At 39.6% G+C, this 18,207-nt stretch overlaps 1 protein-coding gene across 15 annotated transcripts in view; it reads left to right on the forward strand.

Annotated features, from left to right (window-relative positions):
• LOC125092604 (lysine-specific demethylase 5D) overlaps window positions 1-18,207 on the forward strand; it is a 63,514-nt gene that overhangs the window by 31,972 nt on the left and 13,335 nt on the right. For 14 of the 15 annotated variants that reach the window (XM_047716991.1, XM_047716992.1, XM_047716994.1 and 11 more), the window contains 3 exons: window positions 2,369-2,527; window positions 3,125-3,244; window positions 3,361-3,519. The exons of the other annotated variant lie outside the window; for it this stretch is intronic. In XM_047716991.1, the coding sequence (XP_047572947.1) occupies window positions 2,369-2,527; window positions 3,125-3,244; window positions 3,361-3,519 (438 nt within the window). The remainder of the gene's footprint in view (window positions 1-2,368; window positions 2,528-3,124; window positions 3,245-3,360; window positions 3,520-18,207) is intronic. 15 annotated transcript variants of the gene reach the window in all.

Raw genomic sequence — 18,207 nt, forward strand, 5'->3', positions numbered from 1 at the left:
CTGTAGCAAGATTTTGTCATCCAAATGTGAAGTCTGGAGTCTTTTTTTTTTTTTTTTTTTTTTTTTTTAAGATTTTATTTATTTATTTGACAGAGAGAGATCACAAGTAGACGGAGAGGCAGGCAGAGAGAGAGAGAGAGGGAAACAGGCTTCCTGCTGAGCAGAGAGCCCGATGTGGGACTCGATCCCAGGACCCTGAGATCATGACCCGAGCCGAAGGCAGCGGCTTAACCCACTGAGCCACCCAGGCGCCCTGAAGTCTGGAGTCTTTTAGGACTTTTCTTTTACCTTTACATCTAGTTGGTCACATAGTTCTATTGCCCCCCCCCCCTTTTTTTTAAAGATTTTGTTTATTTATTTGACAGGCAGAGATCATAAGTAAGCAGAGAGAGAGGGCAAAGCAGGCTTCCAGCTGAGGAGAGAGCCTGATGTGGGGCTTGATCCCAGGACCCTGGGATCATGACTCGAGCCAAAGGCAGAGGCTTTAACCCACTGAGCCACCCAGGTGCCCCTATTGCCTTTTTTTGTTACAGTATAGCATGCATACACAAAATGTTTTTTTCAAAAAAAAAATATATATATATATATATTTTTAAAAGGTTTTATTTATTTATTCAACAGACAGAGATCGCAAGTAGGCAGAGAGGCAGGCAGAGAAAGAGGGGGAAACAGGCTCCCTGTTCAGCAGAGAGCCCAATGTGGGGCTCGATCCCAGGACCCCGTGATCATGACCTGAGCTGAAGGCAGAGGCTTAACCCACTGCCGCCACCCAGGCGCCCTCAAAAAATGTTTAATATGTAAAAATAGCTTTCCTTATTTTTGTACTTTTAAATAATATCAGTGCATAATCTTGTGTTGCATTCCTTGTTCATTGATATACTTTATTTATATTGTGTAAGTTCTCACTGTATTGTGTTTTATTAAGTACCTTTCTTAAAAATACTTCTATGATTTCTTAGTTTCTTTTATTATTCATGGAATTTTTGGTAGTTTGCAGTTTGGGGATAAATTGAATAATACTACTGTTAAAATACATGCCATTAGGAAGGATATGTAGGCATTTTTATTGTGTATGTGAAAGGATTGAAATTGCTGGGACTAAAGGTCATTGCTACACATGTATATGTAAGAAAGCTAATTGTATGGTTGTGTGTAAATACATACACACATACACATATGTGTGTATATTTGTACATTTAAATATGTGTGTCTCCTATATTAATATGAAAGCTTTTATTTATGTATCTCTCCAGCTTCATACAGACATCATATATTTTGTCCTACTCTGAGTCCCCTCTTTCCTCTTTTTAGTGATCATTTTAGTTCTTGATTCTTCCAGTGTAGCCTATTCTTACTTCAAGTGTGTTCTTTCTTTCTTTTTTTAAAGATTTATTTGTTTATTTATTTGACAGAGAGATCACAAGTAGGCAGAAAGGCAGGCAGAGAAAGATAGGGAAGCAGGCTGCTTCCTGCTGAATAGAGAGCCCAATGCGGGCCTCTATCCCAGGACCTTGAGAGTACTACCTGAGCTGAAGGCAGAGGCTTAACCCACTGAGCCACCCCGGTGCCCAAGTGGTTTTTCTAGTATTCATTCTGCTAAAAATGTTTTGATGTGTTTTGTTTTTTATCTTAATACTAGATTATTTCAGTGGTATCTAAGTATCTAAGTTGTTTGGCCTTGCCCCCTAGTGTTTTGTTCTAATGGCATGCTACTTTGGTGACCAGTTCATTATGAAAATTGAAGACACATTTTAGAGTAAAAATGGATACCTATTAAATTTTATACAATAACAGGTGTTACTGGATATTTGTTCAGTAGGGGTTATTATGTTCAATTTGCATTGAGCATATTTTATTATTAACCATATGTAACTTTTTGAGTGATCCATAGCAGTTTATACCTTTATCATTTAGGTTTATACCATTAAATCTTACATTAAAAAAATCTACTTTGGGGCGCCTGGGTGACTCAGTGGGTTAATCCGCTGCTTTGGGCTCAGGTAATGATCTCAGGGTCCTGGGATCGAGCCCCACATCGGGCTCTTTGCTCGGCGGGGAGCCTGCTTCCTCCTCTCTGTCTGCCTGCCTCTCTGCCTGCTTGTGAACTCTCTCTGTCAAATAAATAAATAAATAAATCTTAAAAAAAAAAACTACTTTGTTGTTCTCTAAGCACCTTAAGCATGGTTTATTTCTTAATGTATTAAATTATGTCATTATTGTTTATGTTCTGTCATATTTTTCCCCCATATAGTGAACTCATGAATATAACATAGTCGTTGGTTGGTGTTAGTTTTTCAAATAAGTGATTTGGAAACCTCGGGTAAGGTATCATGGAGCAGGCAGCTTATATTTTTATTTTTCCTGGTAGATTGACTCATATCTCTGTCGAATATGCTCCCGAGGGGATGAAGATGATAAGTTACTTCTGTGCGAGGGCTGCGATGACAATTACCACATCTTCTGCCTAATGCCACCCCTTCCTGAAATCCCTAGAGGGGTCTGGAGATGCCCGAAGTGTATCATGGCGGTATGACTGTTGAATATAAATATTTTAAATTTAGTTCTTGGTAGTTTTTTTTTTTTTTTAAAGATTTTATTTATTATTTATTTGACAGAGAGAGATCACAAGTAGACGGAGAGGCAGGCAGAGAGAGAGAGAGGGAAGCAGGCTCCCTGCTGAGCAGAGAGCCCGATGTGGGGCTCGATCCCAGGACCCTGAGATCATGACCTGAGCCGAAGGGAGCAGCTTAACCCACTGAGCCACCCAGGCGCCCCACAGTTCTTGGTAGTTTTTTAAAATCTAGCCTCCTGGTTTTAAGGGAAACTAGAGTAGATGTTGCTGCCCTTTTCTTAGTGTTTGTGTCCAGTTTTGATCACCTATAGGTTATTAAGCAAGAATGGTTGGACAGATTGTACACATTTAAAACATGGATAGGAAGGACCAAAATACAAAGGATGTGAACCATATAACCAAAGGAAAAGAAATAGGTTTAGTAGATAGTGAAGAAACCATCCTACTTTGAAACAAGAAAAGGGGGAGGGTAGAACATAAGATATACTCCTGTTATTCTTTTTGGGTTCTTTGCCTGTTTTCTCTTTCTTGCTGAAATACTTTCTATTTTAGGAGTGTAAGAGGCCCCCTGAAGCCTTTGGCTTCGAGCAGGCCACCCAGGAGTACACTTTGCAGAGCTTTGGTGAAATGGCTGATACCTTCAAGGCTGACTACTTCAGCATGCCTGTGCATGTATGTGATTGTGGAGTGGGGATATAGGGATTACTGTCTGATAAGTCTTACGCTCATACAGGTATGGGGCCAGAATATAGTGTACTGTGATCATCTTTTACATCTTTTTGTTGCAGATGGTACCTACAGAACTCGTGGAGAAGGAATTCTGGAGACTGGTGAGCAGCATTGAGGAGGATGTGACGGTTGAGTATGGAGCAGACATTCATTCCAAAGAATTTGGTAGTGGGTTTCCTGTCAGCAGTAGCAAAGGCAGCCTGTCCCCTGAGGAAGAGGTAATGTGATTTGTAACTCATATTAACAGCACAGATAGGGAAAGTCATTAGCTTATGAAACCATCTGTTCTCATAAGTCCCTCCATATTGTGCTTTTTTCATGTAGTAGGAATACAGATCAGGGTTACTGGTATTGGTTGATCTTTCAGTAACCCAGAGTGTGCATGACCGTCATAACCATCACTGTTTCCATTCTGCATTTGTGATGGCAAAAAAAAACCAGGAATAGAATGAAACCTTGGATTTTTCAATTAGGAGCTACAGGGGTCCTTCTGATTTCCCTGAAAGTAAATACTTAAAGCTACCATCTTTGGTTATCTGCATGGTAGACAAACAACTGCTATCACCAGTTTATTCATATTTATATATAAATCTGAAAGAAAGCATTGGGAAATGCCCTCATTGACTTTTTAATTTGTTTTCATCATGTAGAACAAATAGAGTAATACAGAAATTACTAGTTTTATCCAAGGTGATCTCATGTCATGAATCAGACCCATTTGGATGTCTGAAAATTTAACTAATTACATGACAAATATCTTAGGGACAGACAATATGGGTGGAGCAAAACTTACTTGGGAAGAAGCTAAAAGTGCATCTTATGTAGTATTGAACCGTTACTCATTTTCTGATTTCTGTTTTATCATGATGGCCACAGCCTAGACAAATAGTGTTTAGCTTTGTATATACATTGAGTTCATGTAAAGCCTTATGAGACAGTTGTTCCAGATAGAATAATAGCAGTTTAAGAGGGGAAATTTTAGGGGCATCCGGCACAGTTGTAAAGCATCTGCCTTCGGCTTAGGTCATGATCCCTGTTGAGGTCCATTATCAAAGGAACGAGACTGAGACAAAGTGAAAGTTATGCAAAGGTTTATTCTATGCCAAGCATTAGAAGTCTGACTGACCGGCCAGGGGAACGAGACTGAGACAAAGTGAAAGTTATGTAGAGCTTTATTCTATGCCAAGCATTAGAAGTCAGACTGACTGGCCAGGGCTGCCTCTGGAGAGAGCGACCCCCTCCCGATCTCACAGGCTCGTTTTAGAGGGCATAACCACAGACTTCAAGGTACGTGGCTTCTATTGTTAAGGTGTTTACTCCCAGAATCGATACCTGGAACTGATACCAGGAACTACTGGGGCATTTATTCCCGAAATGAAGTCCGTGGATGTAAACAACAATATGGCTACCTAGGCAATATGGAGTCACTCTGAGTAAGTAGGCCCTAATAGGTAAACAGGTTTTAACATTAAATTGGCCCTAACATTCCCCTCTTTTCTTTGGAGGTTAGTCAGTTCTTTGACTTTTCAGCCAGTTTTATCTCTTCTGTTGTAATGGGTTATATTGAGTTTGCAGGACTAACATTTTTATTGCCCCAATTTTTTGTACAAATGACATTAGGGTATTAATAATGCACGGCCAAAGAGTAGCATTAGTAATAGTAAAACCAGGGGGCCTATAATTGCTGATATTAGGGAAGTTATCCATGGAGACCAGTTGAGCAAACTTTTATATCATCCCTGGGAGTTCCTGCATTGTTGCTTGCATTCATCTACGCTCTTTTTAATGGCTACCAGACTGTTTTTGATGACTCCAATATAATTTACCCAGAAGCAGTATTTTTCTCCCAGGGCTATGCAGAGCCCCCCTTTTCTAGGAATAGTTTGTCAAGCTCTTTTCTATTTTGCAGTTAACCTTGAGTGTTGTTTTATCTGCTGTCTTCTTGATTTTTCATTGGGCTGTTTTAGGCTGATGAGGTGTCCTCTGGCTGCTGCTGAGTAGGAACAGGGTTAAAAGTGACCAAGTTATGAAAACCTTTTGAGTCTTTGTTTTAGTCCACAGTTGGTGGGGTCTGCCAGCAGTGGCTCCCATTTCTGGGAGGCGTTCTTGTTTTCGGCTCGTTGACATGACATGCGTACTTTCATGGGGTTGGTCAGGATGACAGTGAATGGTCCCTTCTAAAGAGGTTCCGAGTTTCCCACTTGGTTGCAGCGTATCCAAACCAAGTCTCTGGGTTGGCAAGGATGTGGTTCCACTTCCATCTCTGTCTCAGTGTAGGCAGCTTGGATCCCTCTGTGAGCTCTTTTTAAGACAGACTGTAATGCCTGCAGTGACTGGAGTACAGACTGATCAGTCATTTCTGCTAGGGCAACCTCTTGTAGCCATGGGCAGAGTAGAGAGGGTCTCCCGAACATTATTTTAAATGGGGTCACCTTGTTTAAGTAGGGTGTACATTGCACCCTAAGAAGGGCGAAGGGAAGGAGATGCACCCATCCACCGCCAGTTTCCAGAATTAACTTTGTTAAGGTTTCTTTAAGAGTCCGATTCATTTTTTCTACTTGTCTGGAGCTCTGGGGCTGGTCGGCACAGTGTAGTTTTTAATTAGTGCCCATGGCCTTGGCCAGTGCCTGTGAGACTGAACTCATAAATGCAGGGCTGTTGTATGACCCGATTGCGAGAGGCAACACAAACCTAGGAATTATTTTTTCTAGTAGCATTTTGGTTACTGTTCCTGCCATCGCTTGTTTGGCAGAAAAAGCCTCTACCCAGCCTGAAAATGTTTTCGTAAAAACTAACATATATTTGTGACCAATGGGTTCTGTTATTATCCCTACAGAATATTAGGCAAGATCATCTAAACAAGCTGTTGTGCAACTTCTCTGAAGTTTACCATAAGTTGTGTAGCTTAGATAAATATTTAAAGACAACCAAATCTAGAAGTTAACATCCGTAAAGGTGTGTTATTAAAACATAATTTTTCTCTCTAAAATAACCCTCATTTCCAGAGATAGCTAAATCAGGACTAATTTATTTGAGAAACAAGTCCAGTTTTAACAAACTTGGCCTAATTATTTACATAAGGTCAGCAAGAACAGTGAGTGATTATATAGATCTTTTAGAATCTGCTTTGCTGGAGCTTCTTATAAGGAATCTGTAGGTTGAACTTGTAATAGCCTCCCCAGGCCAGAAGCCAAGCCAGGTACTTGCCATCAGACATGCCTGCAATACCTGTCGATTTGGGTGAATTCCTCTTCTGGAGGTCCCAAGTGTATCCTGAGGTTCCTGCACCTGCCAGGAAGTGACATCCTTTACTCACCTGATGAGGCTGCTGGGAACTCCGTAAGCAAGGTATCAGGCCAGCAGTTTAGGGGGCTTTGTGTCTCCAGGTTTTATAAAGTCAAACTTAGTTCCTTTAAGCTGTCTGGTCATATCTGAGTCTTTTTAAAATATGACATTCTAGTCAATGCCTTGGTATAATAACCAGTGTTTTCAGTGGTGTCCTGTTACAAGCAGAACAGATTCTTAATGGAACTTATGCAAATGACTGATTGCCATGGATGAAAGAATACTTACTGAGACCTTTTGAATTTCAGAAGGTTCAGAGAGAGAGAAAAGTTGAATGCCTTGATTTGCTTACAAATGAAACTTTTACATTTCTGTAAGTTACAGATAACTTAAGAAAAAGTTTTCCTAGTCTGGAAGATTAAATATTACAGAACCAGTAATTGTTTAAAATAAGACAAAACATTAAGAGACATAACATTACAATCTTTCAGTTCATCGAGTCCCATGTTACTAATTCTGGTTTAGTTTGAATGTAGCTCTTACTTCTGGAAATTTTTAACCCATTTCAATTCCAGGATTTCAACATATCAGAGACCTGTATTTGTCCTGTAAGTCTCCCATATGAATTTCCTTTAAGGCGGAATTCATTTTACAAGAGAATTAAAACAATTACAAATGAAAAAAAAACTCAGAATAAATGTGGTTAAATATCGAGTGGTGACCCTTATCAAAATATTAAAACTTTAGGAAATGTATAGAACCTCTGGAGTAGTTACAGCATTTACCCAAATGTAATCCAAGGTTTATCTTGGTTTAGGAACAGTTCCTGAGTAACTTAGCATACCAAGGAAAAGCTTTATGAGTCAAAGAGATCTCATTTACAATTTAAATCTTGTTGACAGATGGGGCGCCTGGGTGGCTCAGTGGGTTAAGCTGCTGCCTTCGGCTCAGGTCATGATCTCAGAGTCCTGGGATCAAGCCCCGCATCGGGCTCTCTGCTCAGCAGGGAGCCTGCTTCCTCCTCTCTCTCTGCCTGCCTCTCTGCCTGCTTGTGATCTCTCTGTCAAATAAATAAATAAAATCTTTAAAAAAAAAAATCTTGTTGACAGTTGTTAAAATCTAAGTTTTAAAGCACATGCTTAAATAGGATTATGGATGTTTAAGATCTGATAAAACATAGAAACTGGTTTCTCTGGTCAGGCAAAGAGAAAACCATTTACATTCTCTTCTTAACAGTATATCATTTAATTTAAGAAAACTTTGTCTTTTTGAACAGAGAGAAAGCAGATTTTTTATACCAGTGTCCTTTTAGTTTACATAATAGTAAACTTTCCTTGATAGTAAATAGTAAATAGTAAAATTTACTTGAGTGGATCACCAATATAGATTTGCCATGACACAGAGCTTTAGTCTTCCTTCCTTAAATACTGTGCCTATATGAACAGAAACATTTTACAGGAAGAGATTTATTAGTCTTTTTTTCCTTCTTGTGAATAAATCCATCAAAACAGATCTAATATGGTCAAATTTTCAACATATTTCATTGTTTCCTTTCAAACCTATAAACCAAGGCAAATAAAAGTCACTTTCCCCAAGCCTTTGACGACTTACTGTATACCTTCAAGTTTAGTTTTTATTATCTCATTTCATGTTCGAGGTTCATGTTCCAGACATTTTTACTTTAAGACAAAACTGCTTATTCTCTTAGGCCCTCTTTTTTATGTGTGTGTTTCCCTTCACAAACCTTTTATAACTTTCTTTTGCATCCAGGTTTTGTCCCAAGCCATTTCCTTTCAAACAACCATCTCATTTAGGACAAAATTACCTTTTATCTTTAACAAAATGTATTCCCATTCCTTACCTTTCTTATGTATCTCCTACTTTTTTACATATAGGGTTGTTTCCCTTACTTCCATCAGTCTTAGTTACAGTTAGCAGAATTTTCTATTCTTAGAAACACTTCAGTCTCTAGTGATGGCTAAGTATTAACCAATTATGAACAGTTAAAACAGAATTCTGTAGATGGCAAATTTATATATCAGTTAAGCATAAAACATGTTAACCAACAGATTTAAATATTCTTAGTTTCTTTGCAGTAAGAAGTCAAAAGCACAAACCTACATCAAGTACTCAATGCTTTAGCATTTTATCCTAGATTTGGTTAAGACCTAGATGTTCATAATTTAATTCCATTTGTCATCCAACAAAACTTTAAACTTTTAGGTTACCAAAGACTTTGAAAGCTACTTTAATAATTACCCATTAAAACTTTGAGACAGACAATTAACATCAGTTCAGTTATTTCTTTGCTGACAGATTTTAACAAATAGCATGAGCTTATTTGACCTTTGGTGAACTTTGATTGAAATTTGACATTTACTGCTGTAACTTTAAAGACATGTCTATCTTAATTAATCCAACAAACTTAACTTAGTTCAAATACTGATTTACGTTTCATCTGGACCCACTCCATTTTTAATGTTTACCTGAGACACGGGTGGGAAGATCTGGAGTTGGGGGGTGTTAGGTCCAGGCGCTGCTCTTCTTGCTCCTTGACAGTGAAGAGGGAAGGAGCTATGGTGCAGGAAGCACCGAGGACGGTCTAGAGGCCAGTTATGCAGGCCGTACCCAAGTCGGTGCAGAAACAGAAGGGGGAGTGCTGCCAGAAGGCAGAGAAAGGATTCCCAGTTTTAGAGAGTTTTCCTGGGTAAACCTTGTCACCCAACTGGGTGGCTTTAACCTTGAAAATCCTTGAAATGCTGGAGAACAAGACTTAGGGGTGTCATAGGTCCCTTACCCTCTGCTTGTCCCATTTCTTCAAACACAACAAACTACACAACAGACAACAAAAAGACAAGACAAAGGCAACCACAGACCAGACCCAGCAGCCCTCCTCAACCAGATATCAAGTCTAAGGGTGTGCAAGATATAATCCCAACTCAAAAATACAACCTGCCGCTGGTGGGGATTTTCTCGGTCCCCTGACCGCCTAGGGGGACTTGAACCCCTGGTGACCACTAGGGGGACTTGAACCCCAGGCAGGTCCCCTGACCACCTAAGGTGACTCGAACCCCCTGGTGATTTACCAGTGGAGGGATGGGGCGTCCCTGCATCCACTCCAGCCCTGGGGAGCAGTGCTGTGTCCAGCTTCTCCCCGGTGGGCTATACCCCTGGAGCTCTGCAACCAGATAGACCAGATCCTGCAGAATAAAATCTCGAGGTCTTAACCTCTGGAGGCTTTTCCCAGAAATTCTGATGCTGGCCTAGTTCTCGTTATTTGATTGCAGACGAGCCCCCAGAATGTTGGGGTCCGTTATCAAAGGAACGAGCCTGAGACAAAGTGAAAGTTATGCAAAGCTTTATTCTATGCCAAGCATTAGAAGTCAGACTGACTGGCCAGGACCGCCTCCAAAGAGAGCAACCCCCTCACGATCTCACAGGCTGGTTTTATAGGGCATAACCGTAGATCCAAGGTATGTGGCTTCTATTGTTAAGGCGTTTACTCCCAGAATTGATACCAGGAACTACTGGGACTTTTATTCGCGGAATGAAGTCTGTGGATGTAAACAACAATATGGCTACCTAGGCAATATGGAGTCACTCTGGCTAAGCAGGCCCTAATAGGTAAACAGGTTTTAACATTAAATTGGCCCTAACAATCCAGGGTCCTGGGATCAAGCCCCGCATCGAGCTCCCTGCTCGGCAGAGGCTTTAACCCACTGAGCCACCCAGGTGCCCCTATGTATGTTATTCTTAATACTTTAATTACAGCTTAGGGAGACCTGAGTGGCTCGTGTTCCCTCTCTGTCCCTCTCAAATAAATAAAATTTTAAAAAAGATAATAAATGCAACTTAATGTTTAAATTTATTGGAATTTTGCCCCATCCAAAGTGAGGTAAGATTTCTACTGTTCTGTTCACCTCCCTTCTAACATTTGTAAAATTTTTATTTACGCTGGGGTGCCTGGGTGGCTCAGTGGGTGGGGCCTATGCCTTCGGGTCAGGTCATGATCTCAGGGTCCTGGGATCGAGCCCCACATCAGGCTCTCTGCTCAGCAGGGAGCCTACTTCCTCCTCTCTCTCTGCCTGCCTCTCTGCCTACTTGTGATCTCGCTCTGTCAAATAAATAAATAAAATCTTAAAAAAAAATTTTTTTTTATTTATGCTTAAACATTTTTTTTTGCTCTATAAAATAGATATGTTTATTCTTTTATATTTTCAAGCTTAATATACACCTATTCATGTGTATACTTTCTCTTTTTGGTTTACCATTTCTCTTGAAATTCTGATCTTCAAAGACTTTCTTTTTGTTTGAAATGAAATCTTTAAAAATTTTAAAGTAGAAGTATTTAATCATTAATTTGTTTTATTTGTCAAAAAGAAATGTTTCTTTACCCTATTCTTAAAAAGTTATTTCTCTGAATATGTGTAAATCTGGTACAGGAGTTATTTTCTTCACCATACATTAAAATATTCTTGGATTATTGATTTATGAGACAGCAACTCTGAATCTTAACATTTATAAGTAATCTAATTTATTTTTCTTCTCTGCCATAAGATCTCTTTGTTTTGGATTATGGCAGTTTTTCTTGGTAGGAGATGTGATTTTGTAATTTAAAATACCAGGGATTGGGTCGCCTGTGTGACTCAGCTGGTTAAGCCACTGCCTTTGGCTCGGGTCATGATCCCAGGGTTCTGGGATTGAGTCCCACATTGGGCTCCTTGCTCAGCGGTGAGCCTGCTTCTCTCTCTGCTTCTGCCTGCCCCTCTGCCTGCTTGTGCTCTCTTTCTCTCTCTCTCTCTCTCTGACAAATAAAATCTTAAAAAAATAAAAATAAAATACCAGGGGTTCATTTTGTTTCTCAGATCTGAGAATTCACCTTTCATCAATTCTAGCTGTGAACCCTTCTACCATAACTACTGCTTCACTGTTTCTATCGTAAAATCCCATATCCTGAATTTTCTTATTTTAACTTCACCATTCTTTACCTCCCTATCATACTTCTTTCTTTATTTTCTTGCTTTCTCATAATTTGTTTTAAATAATTTCAAAATGAATCAGTTTTCACAATAACTTTTTTTTTTTTAAAGATTTTATTTATTTTACAGAGATCACAAGTAGGCAGATAGGCAGGCAGGGAGAGAGGAGGAAGCAGGCTCCCTGCTGAGCAGAGAGCCTGATGTGGGGCTCGATCCCAGGACCCTGAGATCGTGACCTGAGCCGAAGGCAGAGGTTTTAACCCAATGAGCCACTCAGGTGCCCCCATAATTACTAATTTTTTAAAAGGTTATTTATTTGAGAGAAACAGAGAAACACAGTTGGTGGGGGTCGGGGGAGGTAGAAGTACACTCCTCCCTAAGCAGGGACTGAGGTGGAACTCAAATCCAGGACCCTGGGGGTCATGACCTGAGCAGAAGGCGGGTGCTTTTTTTAAAAAATTGTGTTATGTTAATACATCATTAGTTTTTGATGCAGTGTTCCATGATGTGTTGTTTATGTATAAAATCCAGTGCTCCATGCAATACATGCCCTCCTTAGTAACCACTACCAGGCTTACCCGTCCCCCCATCCTCCTCCTTTCTGAAACCCTCAGTTTATTTCTCGGAGTCCATAGTCTCATGGTTTGTCTCCTCCTCTGATTTCCCCCAATTCACTTTTCCTTTCCTTTTCCTAATGGCCTCTATGTTATTCCTAATGTTCCACAAGTAAGTAAAACCATATTATAATTGACTTTGTCTACTTGACTTATTTTAGTCAGCATAGTCTCCTTCAGTCCCATCCATGTTGGTGCAAAAGTTGGGTATTCATCCTTTCTGATGGCTGAGTAATATTTCATTGTATATGGAGTATACATATACCACATCTTCTTCATCCATGAAGGACATCTTAGCTCTTTCTACAGTTTGGCTATTGTGGACATTGCTGCCATGAACATTGGGGTACATGTGGCCTTACTTTTCACTCCATTTGTATCTTTGGGGTAAATACAATTGCCAAGTCATAGGGTAGCTCTATTATTAGTTTTTTGAGGAATCTCCACACCATTTCCCAAAGTGACTGCACCAATTTGCATTCCCACCAACAGTGTAAGAGGGTTCCCCTTTCTTCACAATCTCTCCAACATTTGTTGTTTGCCTTCTTAATTTTTGCCAAGAGGGTTCCCCTTTCTCCACAATCTCTCCAACATTTGTTGTTTGCCTTAATTTTTGCCTTTCTAACTGGTGCAGGGTGGTATCTCAATGTGGTTTTGATTTGAATTTCCCTGATGGCTAATGATGAAAAGTTTTCATCAGTTTGTATGTCTTCACTGGAGAAGTGTCTTCATATCCTCTGCCCATTTTTTGAATGATTATCTTGTTTTTTTCAGTGTTGAGTTTAAGAAGTTTTTTATAGATCTTGGATATCAGCACTTTATTTGCAGTGTCATTTGTGAATATCTTCTCCCATTCTGTGTGTTGCCTCTTTGTTTTGTTGACTGTTTCTTTTGGTGTGCAGAAGATTTTGATCTTGACGAAGTCCCAAAAGTTCATTTTTGCTTTTTTTTTTCCTTTGCCTTTGGAGACGTGTCTTGAAAGAAGTTGCTGTGGCGGATGTCAAAGAGGTTATTGCCTATGTCCTCCTCTAGAATTTTCATGGATTCCTGTCTCAAGTTGAGGTCTTTCATCTTTTTTGAGTTTATTTTTGTGTATGGTGTAAGAGAATGGTCAAATTTTTTTCTTCTATACATAGCTGTCCAGGTTTCTCAGCACCATTTATTGAAGACTTTTTTCCAAAGGATATTTTTTCCTGGTTTGTGGGAGATTAGTTGACCGTAGAGTTGAGGATCCATATCTGGACTCTCTGCTCTGTTCCACTGGTCTATGTGTATCTTTTTATGTCTGTATCATGTTGTCTTGGTGGTCACAGCTTTGTAGTAAAGCTGGAAATCAGTCAATATGATGCCCCTGGCTTTGTTTTTTCTTTTTTAATATTTCCTTGGCGATTTGGGGTTTTCGGGTTCCCTACAAATCTTAGGATTGTTTGTTCCAGGACTTTGAAAAATTCTGCTGGTATTTTGATAGTGTTGACTTTGAAAGTATAGATTGCTCTGGGCAGCATAGACATTTTAACATTTTTTTTTTTCTCTGATCCATGAGCATGGAATGTTTTTCCATCACTTTGTGTCTTCTTCCACTTCTTTTGTGAGTGTTCTGTAGTTCTTCAAGTACAGAGCCTTTACCTCTTCGGTTAGGTTTATTCCCAGGTATCTTATAGTTCTTGGTGCTGTAGTAAATGGAATCGATTCTCTAATTTCCCTTTTGGTATTTTCATTGTTAGTGTGTAAGAAAGCAACTGATTTCTGTACATTGATTTTGTATCCTGCCACATTACTGAAATGCTGTATGAGTTCTAGTAGTTTGGGGGTGGAGTCTTTTGGGTTTTCCATTTAAAGTATGTCATCTGCAGAGAGAGAGATTGACTTCTTCTTTGCCAATTTGAATACCTTTTATTGCTTTTTGTTGTCTGATTGCTGTTGCTAGGACTTCTAGTACTATGTTGAACAATGGTGGCAAGAGTGGGCACCCTTGTTGTGTTCCTGATCTCAACGGGAAGGCTGTCAATTTTCCCCATTGAGAATGATATTTGCTGTGGGTTCTTCATAGATGGATTTTATGAAGTTGAGGAATGTTCCCTCTATCCCTATACTCTGAAGAGTTTTAATCAGGAAAGGATGCTGTATTTTGTCAGATGCTTTTTCTGCATCAGTTGAGAGGACCATGTGGTTCTTCTCTCTCCCCCTATTGATTAGTTAGTTCTATCACATTGATTGATTTGTGAATGTTGAACCACACTTGCAACACAGGGATGAATCCCGCCTGGTCATGTTGGATAATCTTTTTAACATACTGTTGGATCCTATTAGCTAGGATCTTGTTGAGAATTTTGGCATCTTTATTCATCAGAGATATTGGTCTGAAGTTCTCCTTTTTGATGGGTCTTTGCTTGGGTCAGGGTAGTGCTGGCTTCATAAAAAGAGTCTGGCAGTTTTCCTTCTGTTTGTATTTTTTGAAACAGCTTCAGTAGAATAGCTATTATTTCTTCTTTAAATATCTGATAGAATTCTCCAGGGAATCCACCAGGTCCCGAGCTCTTGTTTTGTTCTTTTTTTTTTTTTTTTTTTAAAGATTTTATTTATTTATTTGATAGAGATCACAAGTAGGCAGAGAGGCAGTCAGAGAGAGAGAGGGAAGCAGGCTTGAGAGGGAAGCAGAGAGCCCGATGCGGGGCTCGATCCCAGGACCTTGAGACCATGACCTGAGCCGAAGGCAGAGGCTTAACCCACTGAGCCACCCAGGCGTCCCTGAGCTCTTGTTTTTTGGGGATGTTTTTGATCACTGCTTCAGTCTTGTTACTAGGTATTGGTCTATTCAGGTTGTCAGTTTCTTCCCGTTTCGGTCTTGGAAGTTTATAGGTTTCCAGGAATGCACCCATTTCTTCTACAGTGTTAAACTTATTGGCATATAGCTGTTGTTGATAATAATTTCTGATAATTGTTTCTATTTTGTCGGTGTTAGTCGTGATCTCTCCCCCTTTCATTCATAATTTTATTAATTTGGGTCCTTTCTCTCTCTCTCCTTTTTTTTTGGATAATTTTGGCCAGTGGTTTATTGGTATCATAAATTCTTTCTGAGAACCAGCTTCTCAAAACCAGCTTTTGTTGATGTGTTCTGTAGTATCTCTAATTTCTGTCTGATTGATCTCTGCTCTAGTCTTAATTGGTTCTCTTCTTGTGCATGGGGTTTGCTTAATTTGTTGATTCTCCACTTCTTTAAAGTGTAAAGAGAGTTTGTGTATTTGGGATTTTTCTTTTTTTTTTTTTTTTTTAGTGAGGCTTGGATGGCTGTGTTTTTCCCTCTAAGGACTGCCTTTGCCGTATCCCATAGGTTTTGGATCGATGTGTCCTCATTCTCATTGGTTTCCATGAATTGTTTTAAGTTCTTCTTTAATTTCCTGGTTGACTCAAACATTCTTGAGCAAGATGGTCTTTAGCTTCCAAGGGTTTGAATTTCTTCCAAACTCTTTCTTGTGGTTTAGTTCCAGTTTCAAAGCATTGTGGTCTGAGAATATGCAGGGAATAATCTCAATCTTTTGATATCGGTGGAGACCTGACTTGTGTCACAGTATGTGGTCTGTTCTGGAGAAGGTTCCATGTGCACTCGAGAAGAATGAATATTCTGTTGTTTTAGGCTGGAATGTTCTGTATATATATTTATGAGGTCCATCTGTTCCAGTGTCATTCACTCCTCTTTGTTTCTTTATTGATTTTCTGCTTGGATGATCTCTTTGTTACTGAGAGTAGTGTGTTAAGATCCCTTACTGTTAATGTATTCATATCAATATGATTCTTTATCTTGATTAATAGTTGTCTTTTGTAGTTGTCTGGTCCCATATTGGGGGCATAAATATTTATAATTGTTAGACCTTCTTGTTCTATGATCAGTTCTCTGTTTCTATCATAAACTCCCATATTTTGAATCTTCTTATTTTAATTTGACCATTATTTTTTTTTTTTTTTTTTGACAGAGAGATCACAAGCAGGCAGAGAGGCAGGCAGAGAGAGAGGAGGAAGCAGGCTCCCCGAGAGAGCAGAGAGCCCGATGTGGGGCTCGATCCCAGGACTCCAAGATCATGACCTGAGCCGAAGGCAGCGGCTTAACCCACTGAGCCACCCAGGCGCCCTAATTTGACCATTACTTACCTCCCTTTCATACTTTTTTCTTTATCTTCTTGTTGGCCTTCTTGTAATTTGTTTTAAATAATTTAAAACAATCACAGCAGCTAATTTTTTTTTAAAAAATTTTATTTATTTATTTGACAGATAGAGATCACAAGTAGGCAGAGGCAGGCAAAGAGAGAGGGGAAAAGGTCTCCCTGATGAGCAGAGCTGGATGCGGGGCCTGATCCCGGGACCCAGAGATCATGACTTGAGCCGAAGGCAGAGGCTTTAACCCACTGAGCCAACCAGGCACCCCCACAGTAGCTAATTATTATTAAAGATTATTTGTTTATTTATTTGAGAAAGAGTGAGCGAGAGAGGAACACGAGTGGGCTGGGGGGCTGGGGAGAGAAGCAGAGGGAGAGGGAGAAGCAGGCTTCTCCCTGAGCAGAGAGCCTCAGATAGGATTTGTTCCCAGGACTCTGGGATCATGACCTGAGCCGAAAGTAGATGCTTAAGTACTGAGCAACCCAGGGGCCCCCAAAGTGAGTATTTTTAACTGAGATTATGTCTATAATTATGTCTAGATATTGCATGTCTCATAGTTTTTGTTAGCATTTTGAATGTTAACATTTTGAATGTTTTAATATAGTGAGTCTGGAAATTAAGTTTTCTTGTCCCTCATTTTCTTATTGCTGGTCTCCTTAGAGTTGTATTTGTTTGTTTAAAGTGAGTTTTCATAACTATTTTTGCACAGACAGTATTTTTGTAACATTGTCTCTGAATACTCTTCCATTCTTTCCAGATTGGCTCTGTTTGTAACTCTTCAGTGCTTATATAGGCCATATATAACTCTTTCTATAACTCTTTATTTCCTGTTTGCATAGAGCTTGATGATCAGGCAGAGATGACAATCTTGATACCTTTTCTGAGCTTATTTCCTAACCTGGGTACCTTAGGCCTTCTGGGTTCTTAGAGTACATAGAAACTTTTCAAAACCCTTAATCCCTGAAGCATCTCACTCTTAGCTTTTCCACATAGGGTTTTTGTCATGTCTGTTGTTTGATGCAGCTGCTCTCCTTTGCTCTGAAGGATTGATTGATTTATTTGCCTATCAGTATTTTCAAGAAATTTTCTTTATAGCTACTTCTGAACTCTGAGGTAATTCTGAGTTAGGCTGAGTAAATTCTGAGTAAAGATAAGCCTTTTATATTAGCTCTTTGCTGTGCTTATGACAGGGCAGACAAAATCTTTTCAAAACATACATTTTGATTCTTCTGGAAAAAGGAAACCACATGACCAATGTAGGTTGCTGTCTTCAAGATTATCACAGCCATGGAGTGGGGGATGGGCAACAGTAGGTTAAAATATCATGGAGCTTTACTATATTTAATTATTTTTTCATTATTGTCTTTTAGTTAGCAGTAACCTTTGACTGTTACTCAGAGTTCTCATAAAGGTGAATTTAGGGGGCGCCTGGGTGACTCAGTGGGTTAAGCCTCTGGCTTTGGCTCAGGTCATGATCTCAGGGTCCTATGATCAAGCCCCATATTGGGCTCTCTGCTCAGCAGGGAGCCTGCTTCCCCCTTACTTTGCCTGCCTCTCTGCCTACTTGTGATCTCTCTGTCAAATAAATAAGTAATCTTTAAAAAAATGAATTTAATAATTTTTGCTAGTTTCTTTATGGTTGTATAGAGATCAGCCTTTAGAGTTTCCTACTTTGACATTTCATGGATGTTGTTTTTCACTGACAATTTTTTTTTTAAAGATTTTTTTTTTTTTTTTTTTTTTAATTTGTCAGAGAGGGAGAGCGAGTGAGCACAGGCAGACAGAATGGCAGGCAGAGGCAGAGGGAGAAGCAGGCTCCCCGCTGAGCAAGGAGCCCGATGTGGGACTCGATCCCAGGATGCTGGGATCATGACCT

The sequence above is a fragment of the Lutra lutra genome, chromosome Y, assembly GCF_902655055.1.
Source record: "Lutra lutra chromosome Y, mLutLut1.2, whole genome shotgun sequence".
In the NCBI taxonomy this organism is placed as follows: domain Eukaryota; kingdom Metazoa; phylum Chordata; class Mammalia; order Carnivora; family Mustelidae; genus Lutra; species Lutra lutra.